The 17,492-nt window shown below is 40.0% G+C and overlaps 1 protein-coding gene across 3 annotated transcripts in view; it reads right to left on the reverse strand.

Annotated features, from left to right (window-relative positions):
- Nucleotides 1–2,892: 2,892 nt before the first annotated feature.
- Nucleotides 2,893–17,492, reverse strand: part of mmp24 (matrix metallopeptidase 24) — a 79,369-nt gene continuing 64,769 nt past the window's right edge. For all 3 annotated transcript variants that reach the window (XM_042404302.1, XM_042404309.1, XM_042404319.1), the window contains 3 exons: nucleotides 16,691–16,829; nucleotides 11,399–11,665; nucleotides 2,893–5,170 (listed from right to left, as the gene is read on the reverse strand). In XM_042404302.1, the coding sequence (XP_042260236.1) occupies nucleotides 4,806–5,170; nucleotides 11,399–11,665; nucleotides 16,691–16,829 (771 nt within the window). In that variant the 3' untranslated portion in view covers nucleotides 2,893–4,805. The remainder of the gene's footprint in view (nucleotides 5,171–11,398; nucleotides 11,666–16,690; nucleotides 16,830–17,492) is intronic.

Consider the following 17,492-nt stretch of genomic DNA (forward strand, 5'->3'; position numbering starts at 1 on the left):
TCTGGTGTTCATTTCTATTTGACTCAAGCAGCTCCGTCTGGACCATCACACACAAGCTGAGAGCACACGAAGAGAAAAGACAAGTTTGGTCCAAATAGGCAATTTTCTTTGGATAGACATTCATGTTTTCCACAGACGTACACGCCCCTCCCTGCAGACTGTGTACAGGCTGAAAGGTAAAAAAGGAGCAGAATGTCTTGTTCTGTGTTTATTGAACACCCTCCAGGAACAAATATGCACTTTCTACCGAGTCAAAATAGCGCCGTAGGATATTGAACGACATCGATTTGTGCTGAACGCCGCGTGTGCTGAATTGCTCTCGACAGCGGCGAGTAATTGCGAGGATATGGGCTGAGAACACATTCAATTACTGTGGGACAGAGAGCGGTGAATAAAGTACAAAGCTGAGCGAATGAGAACAAGAACAAGGGGAAGCAGAGAGGCATGTAAAGAGGCAGACATTATGTACAGTTTCAGACGTACGGAGTCTCAAGTAGCTTTAAAAATGATGTGGAGAGACGTGCTGCTGCGTTATGAGCGTGTGTATGTATGGATAGTATAGTTAAAAACTTTTCAGGAACAAGATAAAACAGGGACACTTTTCGCCTGATGACAGAATTTTTTTAAAAACATCTGATGAGTTTTCAACCAACTGAAAATCAGCAGTCTGGATGACTCAGTCAGGATGTCCCAGCTTGCCCTACAGCAGTGGTTCCCAGCCTGAGTGGCCTCAGAGTGAACCATTATGAGTCACACTGGAGTTAATGACATTTAAATGAGCAGCCTGTGTATTTAAATAAAGTGTGCTGTATAGTCAGAACTGCAGTGCTGCTCTTTCAGAGGATAGAGCATCTGTCCTGTTTTTTAAAGGACAGATAACTCAAATCGATGTGTTCGTACGTGTGTCGCTCCCTCTGCGCGGTCGAATGGCAGCTGATTAAAACACCCGAACTTCAAAATAAAAAAAAAAATACTCAGAAGTCGGGTAACACGTTTGATCAGCCCCTTTCAGACATGCATCTCTTAACACATTACTCTACATTAATCTGGTATTAATTTAACATGTCAGTCTCATGTCTGAATTAAGCGTCACGACAGTAACCTACGAGGTCGGACCTGAAATGTTTTTGTAACACTTTCAGCAAGACGCAAATCTGAATTGAATGCCGTCAGTTTAACAGACATAAATAAATCTATTACTCTATCTTTATCTCTTTTTCATAAAGAAAAATAAATCCATTTTAATAAACTATGCTGTAAACAAGCCAAATTGAAGTTGATGAGATCAGTCTATAAAAACTATTTCCACTCTGCGGTGCAACCGGAGCAAATGAGGTTAAAAACCCTCAAACAACCACGATAATATTCTGAGCAGCATTCTCTCCCCATATTCGCTCTCTAATAAATGATGAAACTGATGTGAAAACGTATCAGTGAATTCGAGTGAGGCGCTGCAGGAGAGCGACGCCCCTTCATTAAGACTTCAACAGAAAAAATAAGTTTGAAAATCCATCAGTGACGCAGCCTGAGAGAGAGAGAGAACAAAAAAACACCTCTGCTGTCAAAAACAACCTCTCTCTGCCAAATATTGTGCCAGAAAGCAGCTCTTTCCGTAAATGTCCTGTCATGTCTGAATGAAGCCGCGGGGAACATTTACGTAAAAGTCACCTCTGTCCGAATGACAAAAAGCTGTCACTTTAACAGACAGATGAAGCCAGCAGTGTTATGTAAAACACATCTGAAAAGGGCTTTAATTTGTGTCTTTTTGAAAAGTGGAAACCCTTCCTGACACCCAGAATCAAATGCATTTTATATAACAATTTGGCCTTTTTCAGCATGTTGTATTTAAAAACCTTGATTTGAGTCGTGTCTGAATAATCCATACGCCCTATCATTAACTCTGTAGAGCATGAAGTGAACTTGATTATACCAGAATAACACAGCTTTGGCTGCAGTCTACAACAACACATTTTAGCTCACTTTCCAGCGCAAGGCAAGTCACAAGACAACTGATGTTTCTACTGATACAGAAAGTAAAACAAGCTGTGTCTTTGTGTTGAAAAGGACAAATTATTTTAGATTTAGGGCCAAAGACAAAGAGAAATTTTGGCACTTATGACAAAAACAGGAAATGAATTACAACAAACAATCATACAATAAAAGCACTTCATAAATCATAAAGAAAGCAGCCGGATTCTGATGCACATGACCGAATGTGGACAAGCAACCTGGATATAGATGGTGTATTGATTAAAAAAAATAAAGAGAGCGCAACAGAGGTAGACAGGGTAAGTAGAGACGAGAAGGTAGATAGAACGAGTGAACCCAGCACAGAAAGGCCAGATGGACGGGGAGAAAAGACGAGGGAGGACAGTCGGATTAAAGCGAGGGATGTGGAGGGTGAGTGGCCCCTATTAAAGCTTTGTGAACAGAAGTACTTCATTAAGCTCGGTCGATGTCACCGTGCCACAGCCAGCATACTAATACACGCCTACATATACTACCGGTCAAAGGTTTTTATTGAAATTTAAGCAGCTCAAGTCCGGTGAAGAACTTTTAATGGTACAAAGGTAAGCTGTAAACTGCCAGAGGTAAAAAAAAAGAAGAAAAAGTTTAGGCTACCAAAAATTTAAAAATTATGTTAATTTCAGGGATCAAGTAATAGGTTAACAACTCACAGCTTTTCTGCAGCAATGGAAGTAAATAGAGCTTGAGAGTTGATGAAAACAACTCCTACAGATATCTCAATTAGAGCTGCAATTATTAATCGAGTAGTTGCCAACTATTAAATTAATCTGCAACTATTTTGATAATCGATTAATCGCTTGGAGTCATTTTTTTTTAGAAAGAAAATGTCCAAATTCTCTGATTCCAGCTTCTTAATTTTTTTATGGACCAAACAACTAATTGATTAATCGAGAAAATAATCAACAGATTAATAAATAATCAAAATAATCATTAGCGGCAGCCCTAATCCCAACTTTAGCTGATTACTTCCAAACCCTCTGTCTGTATAAAAGCATGGAAGAGGAAGTGTGACGGTCTGTGGCTCCTTTGCTGGTGACTTGCACAGACTGACTGGCAGTATTTAGCAGAGCCATGCAGCACCTTCTGGTCTACACCTAGCTGGTCAGGAATTCATCCAACAGCAAGATAATGATACAAAAAAACCCTCCAGGCTGTCGGAACTACCTTAGAAGAAAAGAATAAGACATTAGACTTCAAATCATGCAACCAACACAGCCATCGAGCTGGTTTGGGATGAACTGGACAGAAGGGTGAAAGCAAAGTAGCCTGCAAGTGCAACACATTTGTAGAAAATTCTGCAACAGTGCTGGGAAGAGCTTTCCATCAATATTTGATTTCCATTGTAGAAAGAAAGTGTGTTCACCTGTTATATCTACAACGGATGGCTGCTTTGATGAGTCAAAAACTTGGATTTAAATTTTATTAAACAAAAAGATTACATCTTTTCTTTTGTATCGCCAATTGTTTGTACATTGAGACATTAAACTAAGTAAATTTCAATAAAACCTAAAAATTGAGGTGTTCTAAAACTTTTGACCGGTAGTGTATATCCTCTGTGCATCCCTCCCTCCCCCTCCAACTCACTATCTTCAAACCCAGCTTTATTCTGCCTCCTTGTCCTCTTTGTTACTTTCTCTATCCTCCCTCTCTGTTGCTCTGAGCCTCCCTCCCCGGTAGAGCGTGGAAAGACAAAAAACACAAAGACGAGGATAAAGACAAGACCTGAGGGAACAAAACTAGTTCAGCTCTGGTTGTCTGGGTGCAGTTTGTTAAATGTGAGCAAACGTGTTAGGCCTGTGGAAACACAGATAAGGCTGTTAAACTGATATTAATCTATTCTATCATTATATGCCGATGACACCCTAATGTTCTGCTGAAACCCAATGGTCCAAGCTGTGTGGTTTGTTTGACTAAGTGAGGGGAGTTTTAAGTTGATAAAGGTCTGAATTAATGCTGATGAGGATGTTCTTGTTGTGTATGGTGAGAAAAGAGAGAAAAAGGTCCTCTTTGACAGTTTTAAATCTCCACACAACTGAAAATAATTTTTAACAAAATTCAGCGATCCGCAGAGAGATCATTGGTTTTCTTTTTGTTATGGCCTTTCTACCTACATTTTATCTTCAAGTTTGATATTTTTAAATAATTTATTTTCTTTTTTTTCTTTAAATTTCATCTGACTTAATAGTTGAAATAGTTCAAGCTGTTTTTAGAACAGACTTGGAGGTGGTGTCTGGCTTTGAGGAGCATATTCTGCCCCTACTCCTCTTTCTTTTTATTTTCACAGAGAAGGAGAGTCGTGTGTTGTAGGTCCCAGAAGAAAGAGTCAAAGTTCAGTGTCGCTTTTAAGATCCCATTTCACTTGCAGCCAGAGAAGTTGTGGGTGAGACTGAAAAATCTGCAGTTTATCTGCTCTTAGCCAATCAAATCTTCCTGGAGTCTTTGTGGACTTGTTCTTGCTGTCGTCAGCCATTTTTGTTTTAAGCGTCCTTGCCCGGAGAAGAACAGGGGAAAAGACAATATCAGAATCCTTCCTGTTTTACACAAGACAGGCACAAATCTCACACTCACTCTGATCAAATGTCTACATCTACTCCTGCAGAGCGATTCCAGTGCGCGCCCTTCTTGTAGCAGTAGCTAGCACAATTAGCGTCTTTCAGCAGTGACTTTCATTTTCTTTGCTAGCATTCTTGGCTATTAGCCAACATAAGCTACAATATGACGACGACTCGACCCTCTCCACCTCATGAACTTTGACCTCTTCTAAGCAAAGTTGCCTGTCATACCCACTCCTGAACGGGGTATTTGTAGTAGTGCTGCGTCATGGTGTTCTGCTGCACTCCTTTGTTTTTGAACTGAAAGATCGTGTATACCAGGACCAGGATGCACAGCGACAGGATGCAGGGGATCACCACAGCGATGGCATTGACTGTCGTCGGGACGTCATTGATGGTCACCATGATGTCCACGTCGTCGAGGGGCAGCTGGCGGTCACCACGGTTACCATTGCCGCCGGAGCGCTCCATGTCGGACTGGTCGCAGCCCATCCAGTCGCGCAAGATGGACTTGGGGTATCCAGGTTCCACCGTCAGCTTCTGGTTGTCGAACTTCCAGTACTCCTTCCCCTTGTAGAAGTAGGTGTAGTCTGAGGGTGAAGATGACGGGCCGGAGGAGGATCACAGTGACATGGTGGGTGGAGGAGAATGGAAGAAAAAGTGGGGAGGAGGTGAAAGAAAAGAGAAAAGAGAAGAGAAATTAGTGCATTTATCTTTGTAATATAAACATCTTCCAATTTATCCCTGTTTTTGGGTAAAAACACCTAAAATGACATACCCAAATTAAAATGGTCGGTACTCCTGAACCACAGTGACTATGTGCATAAATGTCTTGCCGGAAAGAAAAACACTCTACTAGGTGATACAGAAACAGAGCAGAAGGTCTTTGACGTCAGTAAATTGAAGAAGAAAATGATTTTTGACATGGTGTGTTTAGGAGGAGCTGAAACAATTAGAAAATATGAGTCTATCAAAGCAGCGCTGTACTGTGACAGAAATGCTTTTACATGAAGTTAGATGCTAATAAACGTCCTTCTAAAGCAAAGTGCTCCGTGACTAATATGAGAGGCATCATGTGACCATCAGAGATATTAGAGGAGAGAATATTACAGCCTACAGTAGGTGATGTTACACTGTCAGCTGTAACACAACATCATACTGGACAGAAAGCTGCAGAGACAGCCTGAGGCTGCCGTTTACTACTACTGATATAAAAATTTGCACAGTGGCATGACCTGATGTTTCCACTAGGTGGGGCCATAGCCATAGGTAGCTCTGTGTATTTTGGCCATGAGCACGCGCAGTAAAGTGTAGCAGCTGCTGGTGGCTAGCTTTACTTTTTGCTGCTTTCACTTTACAGATATCATCACGGTTGCACAATGATGCATGTATGTTTTGCCTGCCTTCAGGGGGTAAATATTATCTATATATTACTAATAAGGAATCAGCAACTGGGCGGAAAATTTGCGTGTGGTTTCAACCAGTCAGGTTGGGCCACCAGAAAAAAACAAACATATTACACTCACACTGCCGTCAGGCTCTTTGTAGGCAGCACTTTTTCATTAGTCATCACACATTTCTGTAATTATGTATGATTTATGTAAGAGTAACAACTGAAATATATACACACACACAACAATAACAAAAACGATTTTCATTAAAGGTGCGGTGTGTAGAATTTAGTGGCATCTAGCAAAACAGACTTGGCAGAAATTGAATATAATATTCATAAGTATGTTTTAATTAGTGTAAAATCACCTGAAGAATTGTTGTGTTTTCATTACTGTAGAATGAGCCTTTATATCTACATAGGGAGCAGGTCCTCTTCCACAGAACCCGCCATGTTGCATCGCCATGTTTCTACAGTAGCCCAGAATGGACAAACCAAACACTGGCTCTAGAGAGGGCCTTTCACGGTTGGATGTGGAGGGGGAGGGGTATTCAGTCGGTTACAATCTGCATCCTCCTCACTGTTGATGCCACTAAATCCTACACACTGGTCCTTTAAAATATGTATTTAACAATTGGAATTGCAGGAGGGGCGGCGCCCTTCATGGACCACACACCCCCACATCAACACATCTAAAAATGTCTCAGTAAACCGCCATGATGACCAAATATATATTATGCATTAAGTTTGTTTTAGTTGATTTTGATACCATATTTAAATTTCAAATCAGATTAAAACATTATAATTCTCAGTTTGTGACTGTTCGACAGGTCTAGACCATTTTTAGATTTTTTTCATACCTAAAAAAATTCCTAAAGTACAAGAAAATTGATGAATGCCACAAATGCTCTTCAATCTCTTGTATGTGTCACTTAAGAATGAGTCTGTTCGCTTGAGTGAACATATATTGGATTCAAAGAAAGTCAAAATGAGCACCAAAACTACATTGTTCCACCTTTAAAGTGGAGCTGCACTTCTGTGATTGTGTCAGAAGAATAGAGGCTCAACACATAATAACTGCCACCCAGAAAACTCCATCATGTTTTCTAAATTCCTCAAAATCTCACTCTCCGGAGACACACAGTTACATGCACAACAAACACTGACAAATACTGTCCCCCACTCCTTAAGAAAAGCTTTCTCTTCAACTCAAAAACATCCATCTTCAGTGTCCTCAGCTGCCTCTCTCAGCTCTGGTTTATCCCTGTGGCGCAGAATCTCATTAGAGGCAATAACATTTCTATTGTGACACAGAGCTTATAGGCAGCTACAGTATTTTGGTCCCAGCAGTGGTTGTTTTTATTGAAGGGCAATATCATGTAATGCCTGTGAGACAAACACTGTAGCTGGGAAACAAATGGGACAGTATGTGAGAAAGAGAGAGACACACTAACACATTCAGACAGATGTGAGGAAAAGCTAGAATCTTCTTCTTGACCAACAACAACCTAAAAACAATCAGTAAAACCTGTTTTTAGCACGTTACGTTACACCTTTCAGTTAATCTCTTTTATTATGTTGTGTTTTGTGTTTATTGTTCAGATATGTGTTCTGTAACAATTATTAATTTAAAGCTGAGATCTGCAACTTTCTGGACATTAATTCCTCTGCAGCTGTGTGAGGTTATGAAAATGATGTCTGATGTTTGATAGTTAGCTTTCTATCTCGTCCACACTGGACAAAAAACCCACTAACATCTAGCTTTTGTCTTCAGTATGAAAGAGTACAATCAGCTTCCATTCGGGGTCAAATGACTCTGCAGTAGTCACCGGTATTTAACGGCTCCGGCTCCAATCGGCAGTGATGGAAACATGACACCCAGATGGACACACTAATTTTAGCTAGCTTTAAGTAGCATTAGTATGCTAGGCAAACAGTCCATCTGTGTGACTTTATATCCACTGTGTGACGTCTTTCAGAGCGCACAAACACCGTAAACACACCTGTCACCTGCCCAGCCGTTACACCAGAAACACTGCTGCTTATTTTTATACACACAGCACGGCACAGCTATGCTAACAATGCTAGCCTTCATAACTAGCTGCTAGCCGTGATGTTGAACATGACACACCAGAACAAAAAGACAGAAAAGCAAACTCGTCAACTGGCAACAGGAAAGGAGTCAATCGCCTATTTTAGCAGGTTAATGGGTGAAAAGGATATAAATTAGCATAATTTAGATTCACACAATTTTCTCTGGTCTGAATAGACTCTATTCTCTTTGTCATCGCAGAAAGCTCGTAAGGTTTGATCACAAGCAAAGAGGCTGAAGATCAGCTGATTCAATCGCTGAAAATGTGTCTTAAAGTCTAACAAAATTCCACTATGAAGATTAAATTAAATTATAATATTTATTTAAGCGTTATGGCTTTCAGGTTAAAAGTCTTCTTTTGCCACAGTTTCCTCCAAAACAGAAGAGATCCGCTGATCCTTCGAGCATTTCAGGAGTCTCAGTAGAAAGTTTTAGTTTCCTCGGATGGTGTAAAAATTTGTTTTTATTTTTACAGTAATGACGACACACTTCTAGAGGGAAACATACTGTAGAAAAATATTTGTATGTTTTTGGTATGAGAATGGTCAAACATAAACTCTAAATATCACTAGAGCTGCAATGATTAACGGTCAATCAACAGAAAATCAATCAGCAAGTATTCTGATAATCGAATAATCATTTTAGTCATTTCTTAAAGAAAAATGACAAACGTTTGCAGGTTGCAGCTTCTTAAATATGAGTGTTTCAAGTTTTTATGTGTGTAAACTCAACATCTTCGGACAAAATAAGACATCTGAAGACGTCGTCTCAGGCTCTAAGAAATTACAACAGGTATTTTTCACAGTTTTCACATTTTATTAGAAAAATTATTGATCAAGAAAATAATCAACAGTGTAGTGCCAGCAGCCCATACGAAGGGTGAAAGATGTTATTTGGCACTGGAAAACTTTAAAGGGTTCGCTGAGGAAGCAGGTCAGAAGGCAGGCGAACGTTGTGTTTATTAATAAGAATATTGATGAAACAGACAAACAAAATGAGCCCTCTAACGGACGCAGGAGGAAAAAAACAAAACAAGCAAAATCTGCAGCAAGCTGCCACCTCCTCCGTCCCTCCATCACTACAGACCAGTGACCTGCTCAGCTTCAGCTGACTGGAATGAACCATCAGCACAGGAGGCACAGGGTGAACTGGTCTGGTACCGAGCTTTCAGATCACATAGAATATTATTAATATGGGATTTTTCTGCTACTGCTGACAATCACAGTCTTCTACAGTCACACTATTAAATTAATTGCCGACTATTTTGATAATCGATTAATCATTTGTCACTTTTAAGAAAAAACGTCCAAATTCTCTGATTCCAGCTTCTTAAATGTGAATATTTTCTGGTTTCTTTAGTCCTTTATGACAGTAAACTGAATATCTTTGGATTGTGGACAAAACAAGACATTTGAGGACGTCGTCTTCACCATTTTCTCACATTTTATAGATCAAACAACTTACTGATTAATTTAGAAAATATCCAACAGATTAATCAGTAATGTTGTGAATGCACCAAATTATACAGAATGTAATTTACAACAGAACAGTTTTATCTTTCCTGCTTCAACTTGACTCACAGCTTAGTGCATCTAATGGTGCACACCTGTTGTCACTGTCACTGATTAACCACTGACGTCACAAACACATCACAGCAGGACTGAAGCCCTTCAACAAAAAGTGACAACATGAAAGATAAATGAACAGATTAACAGAAACTTTGGACTGAATTTATTGATTTAACACTTAAAAAACTGTGTGAATGTTGGGAACAGTGAGAAGAGAGAAGAGCAACCTTTTCACAGGCAGATTAATTCATAATGACAGTAATCGTTAGTCGCAGCCTTAAATATCAGAACAACATATCAGATCTCTGCGGCTGTAATACACACACACACACACACACACACACACACACACACACACACACACACACACACACACACACTCTCTCTCTCTCTCTCTCTCTCTCTTGTCTGCTGCCTCCAAAGTCCCTGCAGGATTGCTTCTCATCTAACACCAGGACACCACACCCGACCGACCATGTCACCGCCTCTGATCTCACACACACACACACACACACACACACACACACACAGACACACACACACACACACACACACACACACACACACACAGATACAGCCAGCTCTGACTCTGGCTCTTGTCAATTCCCTCAGAGGCAGCCACAAGGTCATGAGGTCACAACTCGACAAGTAGAAGTGATGATGGGCAGTTTTCTTCCAGAGGACTGTGTGTGTGTGTGTGTGTGTGTGTGTGTGTGTGTGTGTGTGTGTGTGTGTGTGTGTGTGTGTCTGGCATTTTTTCCTGAGCCATGTGATGCTGCTATAACATAAACACTAAGTTAAGAGAGAAGAAATTCAGTGTGGGACTGTCTGGTCGTCTGTCCGGCAGCTTCAACGACCAGTTAACTGACTTGTTGACTAATTAGTCTCTCGGTTGGACGTTCTTCTCTGATATTTATCCCTTTAGAAGGAAAATGGCTTCTTGAGCTCAATATGTTGAAAGACGAAAAAATCATTTCTACATATATAATGTAGACGGTTTTAATTCTTTAACAGAGAGTAGGTGTGATTTTCAAATGGAGTCTACATATAGATACATTCTTAATAGTCAGACTCAGGTCTAAATCCAGACCAAATAACAATTTAATCTGGACTGGGAACAAATCTGACCCGGACCTCTTTTGAGTGACACATCGCTGTCGCATCACCTCACCTGTCACTCAGCCACCTGCCACAGTTAACAAGGTTGTTTGAGCTCCAGTTCAAAGAGTAAAACACATAGTTCGAAACTAGCTATACGACCTTATATATAAGGGTTGACAGTGAGAAACCTGCATTTAAGGATGACTGGACTGGAGAAATACATGTTAATATTGCCTGAGGGGAAGTACAAGGACCTTTGTGATTGATTTGCAATGAAACAGTGGCCGTAATGACGACACCAAACATCCAAAACTATCCCGAAAACACAAAAGCAAGAACCACAAAACTGAACAGGTGAGTCCTGATATCAAGTCTCCAGCAGAAATAATGTAAAATCAAACATATTCAGTGATGAATGTCACACTGCAGCAGAATCATTAATGAAAGTTTAAGGACTTTAAGGTTTCTCAACGGTGTCACTTCTCCCTTTAATACAGAAATGCTGTTCAGACCTACGTAGTTCTGGAGTTTTTAGAACTTAAATTCATCATCGTTTAACGCACCGTTATACCTCTAAGACTTGTATCTGAGCGCTCCAACCATTAACTAACATCCTGTATATCACAGCTGAGTTGATATCAGTGAAAGCAGACAGTCAGACACTCACATCCCTCCCTGCTGATGAAGGCCCCCTGCGGTGCGTCCGGTATTCCCTTCCACACAGTGATGGGTTTGGGGTATCCCGGGTCGGCCGTGCGTTTCTCCTCGTTGTAGCGCCAGTACTGGTCGCCTTTGAAGAAGTAGGTTTTCCCGACTGGTTCCCAGCGCAGCGCCGTGTCGATGCCGTCTTTGGGGAGGCAGCTGCCCAGCTCCACCAGGCTGTGAGGGTAACCCGGCTCGGCCGTCACCTCCTTAAACACCCAGTACTTATCGCCTGGAAGATGTGAGGAGAAGCACTTAAATGATAATACACATATTCTCAGTGTTATTATCACATATTTATTATCAACTTCTGTTTTTTAAAGACAGAAACTGTGAGTTTTATTTAAGTCTGATTTCTTACCCTTCAAAAAAGACCCTGTAAATTTGAAATTGAGTGTTTTCTCCCTTAGTTTAATATTTATAAGTAATTATCTAATGGTTAAAATCCCAGATCCAGATCATCATCAAAATCTAATCAATTGTTCCTCCCAAGAAGGACTGTAGATATCCTGCTAGTAGACAGACATGATAAAAAAGATGAAAACATGTCAAAACATACACATAAATAAATTAAGGTTGAATTTACTGAAACTAAATAAATTAAAAACAGTCACAGTCGTGGTTCAACTGCAGTTTAACACAGTAGATTAAATAAAAAATCTGCAGCTGCTTTAAGAAAGAAAGAAAAACACAATAGAAATGAAATACAGGCTGTTAAATCAGAGAATTACTCTATAAAAGCTTTTTTTTTTTACCAGGTTATTAAATTAGACAGACTTGACAGCAACTCATTTTAAACAGCCTGCACTCGTCATACAGGAACAATGAACACAAACAAAGATTAATATAAAACGCTGAATCCTCATTTTATCCTTTTCAGCCACTAATAGTTTTCCTCAGGCAGTTAAAGAAGCTTGACTCAGCGTTAATTTTTTAAAATAGACGGCGCTGGAAGATAGTGTGAGACCTTTAGCGGGTGTTTTTTATCATTATAATACCTCACGGAGACACATATTTAAATCCACTGAGGGAATCTGTGTTTTTAAAGGAAAATCACAGCATCACTTCTGTTGTTAATCTGAATTTATTGGTGTAATCTGGAACGTTAAAAAGGAAACACTTCTGTGTGTGAGAGAACAAAACACCAATCTGGACCTTTGAAAACGTGTAAAAACCAAAACCAATGAGTCTTAAAGGTGGAGACAATGGAGCGATGGTTTCATGAATGGGTTCTTGTTTTGTTGACGTCTCGTCTGACGCTGAACACATTCCTGCCAACGGTTTCAGATTATTTCACTGACTGCAGCGAAACACCAGAAAAAGGCAGGAAAGACTGTCAGCAAAGTAAACAAGGATGTAAACAATCAGGTTTCAAAATATTCAAAGAAAGAAAAAGCAAATACATTAAAATGTTTATTCAGATTCAAGGAAACTGTCTCCTTGAAATTATGTTTAAATCAAACTGCAACATTTCAATTAACATAACGAGGAAATGTTGTTAATTAACATATCTGGAAAATTCTGTAAATCTGTTAAACGTGAATATTGATATACTGAATATGTTGATTGTTTTCTGCCAAAATATCTGATCTTGCAACACATTACTGGCAAGTAGAAACTACAGTTTTTGTGGTTGTGTTCAGACTCTGGCAGCAGCGTTAATCGGTAAATTAACGATCATGATCTTAGTTTAAACCATCTTCTGTGTAGTGAATACATTTAGCACAAATAATCCAGTCATCATTTACATTTGATCCCACAGTGTAACTGGGAAAACACACTGATTAAAAGAACATTGTTGCTCAGAGATTCACACAGTGTGTTTTGATGAGTCACACTGAAAGTAAACAAGTGTAAATAAATTCCACAGAGGAACTTTAAGTTTGTTGTTTTTCTCTGTCTTGAAACAATAATCGTATGTCCACATGTACATCGGCAGTATTATTGCTAGTAGAGCTGTAACGGTTCTCCAAATCCACCATTCAGTTCAGACTTCTCTTTTTTTTGGGTGGGGGGGTTGGGGGGGTGGGGAGGGGGGTTTCTGGGTTTTATTTAATCAAATGTAATTTGGAATATGAGAACACTAAAGAACAGTATGAAGGTAGATTAACTTATACATTAACTTCACATAAATTAACTAAGTAAATAACAAATAAATAAATAAATAAAAAGCACTTCTCTTAAGAAGAGTCTACATATTAACTAACTAAACAAAATTACTGTATTTCCTCTAATAGTTGCCTCACCTGCAGAGGGTACCAGGTCTTTATTGGAAGCAGGTTTCTATTAGAGAGAGGCCTTTATTTCTAACTCTCTCTGTTTGATAAGTGTATTTGCTCGTATTTTAGTACTTAGACTCGTTTTCTGATCTGCTTCCGTTTGCTCTGTTAATTTTTTGTTACTGCATCCCCGGTAATTACGGTAATCCGCACCAGAGACTTCTGCCGGCCGAGCTAGCTAACTTCCAGTTAGCCCTCTGCTAACTTGAATGTGGATAAAATAATTTAATCATGCGACTCTTCTAGACTTTAATGTTATCAGACTGAATGGATCAACTTCTGATAGTGAAACGAGTCATTTTGTGGTGGTTGTGTGAGTTTTTTTACATTAGTAACGTAATGAGAGCTCAACAGTGGTGGTGGCAGGTTGATGGGGGGGGGGGGTATCCTTTGTGCCTCTGACTGTTTATTAGCTGAACTGTGAAGAGAATTTCATACTGAAGATCTGTAAGTTTGGAAGTTTTCACTCTGCGCTGCTGAAATCACATATTAGCTTTTTGTACATGAATTATAATTAATTTATGCACAGAAATATGTGCCTGGATTTTATCTACTGATATCTATTATTGAAAGTGCTTTAAGAAGGGAACTCTGCAGCCAGTATGGACGACAGCCAACGGCGCTTTCACTGTACATATGTGTGAGTGTTGTTTTAAGACAGAACGTTTCTATGTTAGATCCACATTTATAGCACAGAAAAGATTGAATTAACACTGCCACAGTCTCTGGGTTATTGGGTAGTGCGGTTTGTGTGCTGATATGTGCAAACCACCTTCTACAAGGTAAAAAAACCACCATAAAAATAGAAGATTTTAAAAAACGAAGCTCTCTGAACCAGAAAAGCTAAAAGTATTACCTGCAACCAAAACAGACTCAAACACACCGACAAACAACAAATCCTCCTTCTGATACTGTGTGTGTGTGTGTGTGTGTCCTGTCCACACGTTTCTCTGTGCTCTCGTCCAAATAAATGCAAGAAGCATCACCGTGTGTGTGTGTGTGTGTGTGTGTGTGTGTGTGTGTGTGTGTGTGTGTGTGTGTGTGTGTGTGTGTGTGTGTGTGTGTGTGTGTTTGAGAGAGAGAGAGAGAGAGAGAGACGGCAGCTGAGAGCTCTGAGAGAGCAAAGCTATTAATATCTGCTCCTGGCTGCCCGCGATAGCAGGACACTCCTTCAGAAGATGTCGGTATGTGTGTGTGTGTGTGTGTGTGTGTGTGTGTGTGTGTGTGTGTGTGTGTGTTACAGAGAAAGTGAGAAAGAGTGAGTGAGAGAGAGAGATGGAGAAACAGAAAGAGGTAGAGATGAGTGACTCCACAGTCAGCAGGCAGGGGGATGAGGGAGGTTTCGTACATAGACTGAAATTCTATTACTTTAGGCTGGCTGCTCCCCGCTGCTTTGCCATTCTCTATTTCACACTTTATTAAATATATTTTCAGGAGGAGGAGGGAACGTGGAGAGCAGGACAGAGTCTAATAACACCGGAGCAGATGGCAGACGTAGATTTGAATGCCACCGCTGTGATTTCGCTTAAGTTTTTTTCCCCGCTGAAGATCGCGAGCGAAATCGGTTGATTTTTGAAGCAAAACACACACAAAAACTTCAAATCTGAAAATGTGCAAAGGGCCTCGTACAAACAGATCCGTTATGAAGAGGCACGTACGAGTCATTATCGATTCATTTGTCAATTATTTTCTCCATTAAGCGAAAAAAAAAAGCCAGAAAATGGTGAAAAACGTCGATCAGTGTTTCCTAAAGTCCAACGTGACGTCCTCAAATGTCTTGTTTCATCCACAACTCAAAGATATTCAGTTTACTGTCATAGACGACTAAAGAAACCAGAACATATTCATATTTGAGAAGCTGGAATCAGAGAATTTGGATGTGATCTTTTTCAGAAATGACTCCAAACAATCAATCGATCATCAAAATAGTTGGCAAATAATTTAACAGTTGACAACTGATCGTTGCAGCTCGATACGAGTGATTTAAAAAAAATGTCTGACTTTCATCAGTTTTCTTCTACTTAGTATTTTCTCAGAGGTACAAATGAAATTCAACAGATTTTCTTCACGAAGGGAGTTTAAATATGACATCATCATGGCTGCCACTTTACTGTTTTTTATATATGTGCTGATGTTCATGTCAGTCGTAGTAAACAGCAGCAGCTCTTTGTCCGGCATCATGTTGACACTGTAACATCACCTACTGTAGCCTGTAATATCTCTGTGACGGTCACATGACCTCCTCTCATACGAGTCACGGATCGCTTCGCTTTAGAAAGACGTTTTTTTAACTTCCCTCTTTATTTCCATCATGGTGCAGTTGTTGCTACGACGACTGACACTGATAAATGTGTCTTCTTTTTACTCTTTGGGAACGTTTTTTATGAATGAAACTCGCCCACAAATAGACAAAGAGGAACAGGTCGTCTAATATGGACATGTTAGGGGCGTTGATGATGCTGATGATGATGATGACGGTGAAACCAGAGATTTACTGCAAGTTTGGGCAGTTTAGAGAGTTTATGGAATCAGACTATGAGAGTTTTAAAGAATGTGAAGATGTTGTTGCATGAGGAAAAATGATTTGCTTTTTAATGAGATAATAATTTATGACTAATTAACCCCAACAAAGCAGCTGACAGAAACATAATAACGTTCTTCACAACATGGAAAGTTAACTAATTGGACCTGCAAGTGAGCTAAAATCAAAGGAAACGTCTAGCGGAGAGATAAAGTGAGATTGATGTTCTTAAGCAACATGTAGCGACGCCACCTTCCTCCGTCTGTCAGCACGCCGTCGGCTCCACAGTGACTCTAAAATGACAAACTGGTGCACCAGTTTGACTTGCAAATAACACGGTTTTAACGGTGCCTCCGAACCCATGAGACTGCGGTCCTCGATCCAGACAGTATGTGATGTATCGATGTTGAATAAGGACGCAAAAATATGTTCGACATCGACGTCTTTTTCCTCCTACCTTTGAAGAAGACGAATTTGCCGTCAGATCTCTCGTAGGCGGCGTCGATGCGAGGCGGGAGACCTTTCCAGAACTGATCGATCTGCATGGGGTAACCCTCCTGCACCTTGTTGTTCCTCAGACGCCAAAACCAGCGGTCCTGCAACACGACCAAGTCACAAGTGATAAATTGAGTATCATTGGTGATCGTTAAAATACACTTACAGAAACATTTTGAACCACAACTCTGAGTTATGACTTGCAGGAGAGCTACTAATAAACAAAACTTAAGATAAAGTACGTTCAGGTCATCCAGATGTTTGATCATATTTGACACAGTTGTCATGAAAGGGGAGATTAGCTTTAGAGACCAAAACCGTTGTTTGTACCAGGCTGTAAACATGTTTATTTCTGCTGTAAAGTTGGGCATTTTAACATGGGGGTCTATGGGGATCGACTCACTGTTGGAGCCTCAAGTGGTCGTTCAAGGAACTGCAGTTTTTGGCACTTCCACATTGGCTTCAGCATATGTTTTTATGTTAATCTGCGATGATTGATTGATTGATTGATTGATTGATTTTTATTATTGTGTCCTGCATTTACAAACGCCAGGCCCACATGGACTTACAAGACACCTTTAAAGAAAAAGACCAGACCTGCATTCCACATGATTTACAATGACTGACAATAATTTACAATACAACTATTAAAGGACCAGTGTGTAAGATTTAGGGGGAGTCATTGGCAGAAATGTAATATAATATTCATTCAGGGAGCAGGTCCTCTTCCATGTTGCACCACCATGTTTCTACGGTAGCCCACA

The sequence above is a fragment of the Thunnus maccoyii genome, chromosome 3 (genome assembly GCF_910596095.1).
Source record: "Thunnus maccoyii chromosome 3, fThuMac1.1, whole genome shotgun sequence".
Taxonomy (NCBI): Eukaryota; Metazoa; Chordata; class Actinopteri; order Scombriformes; family Scombridae; genus Thunnus; species Thunnus maccoyii.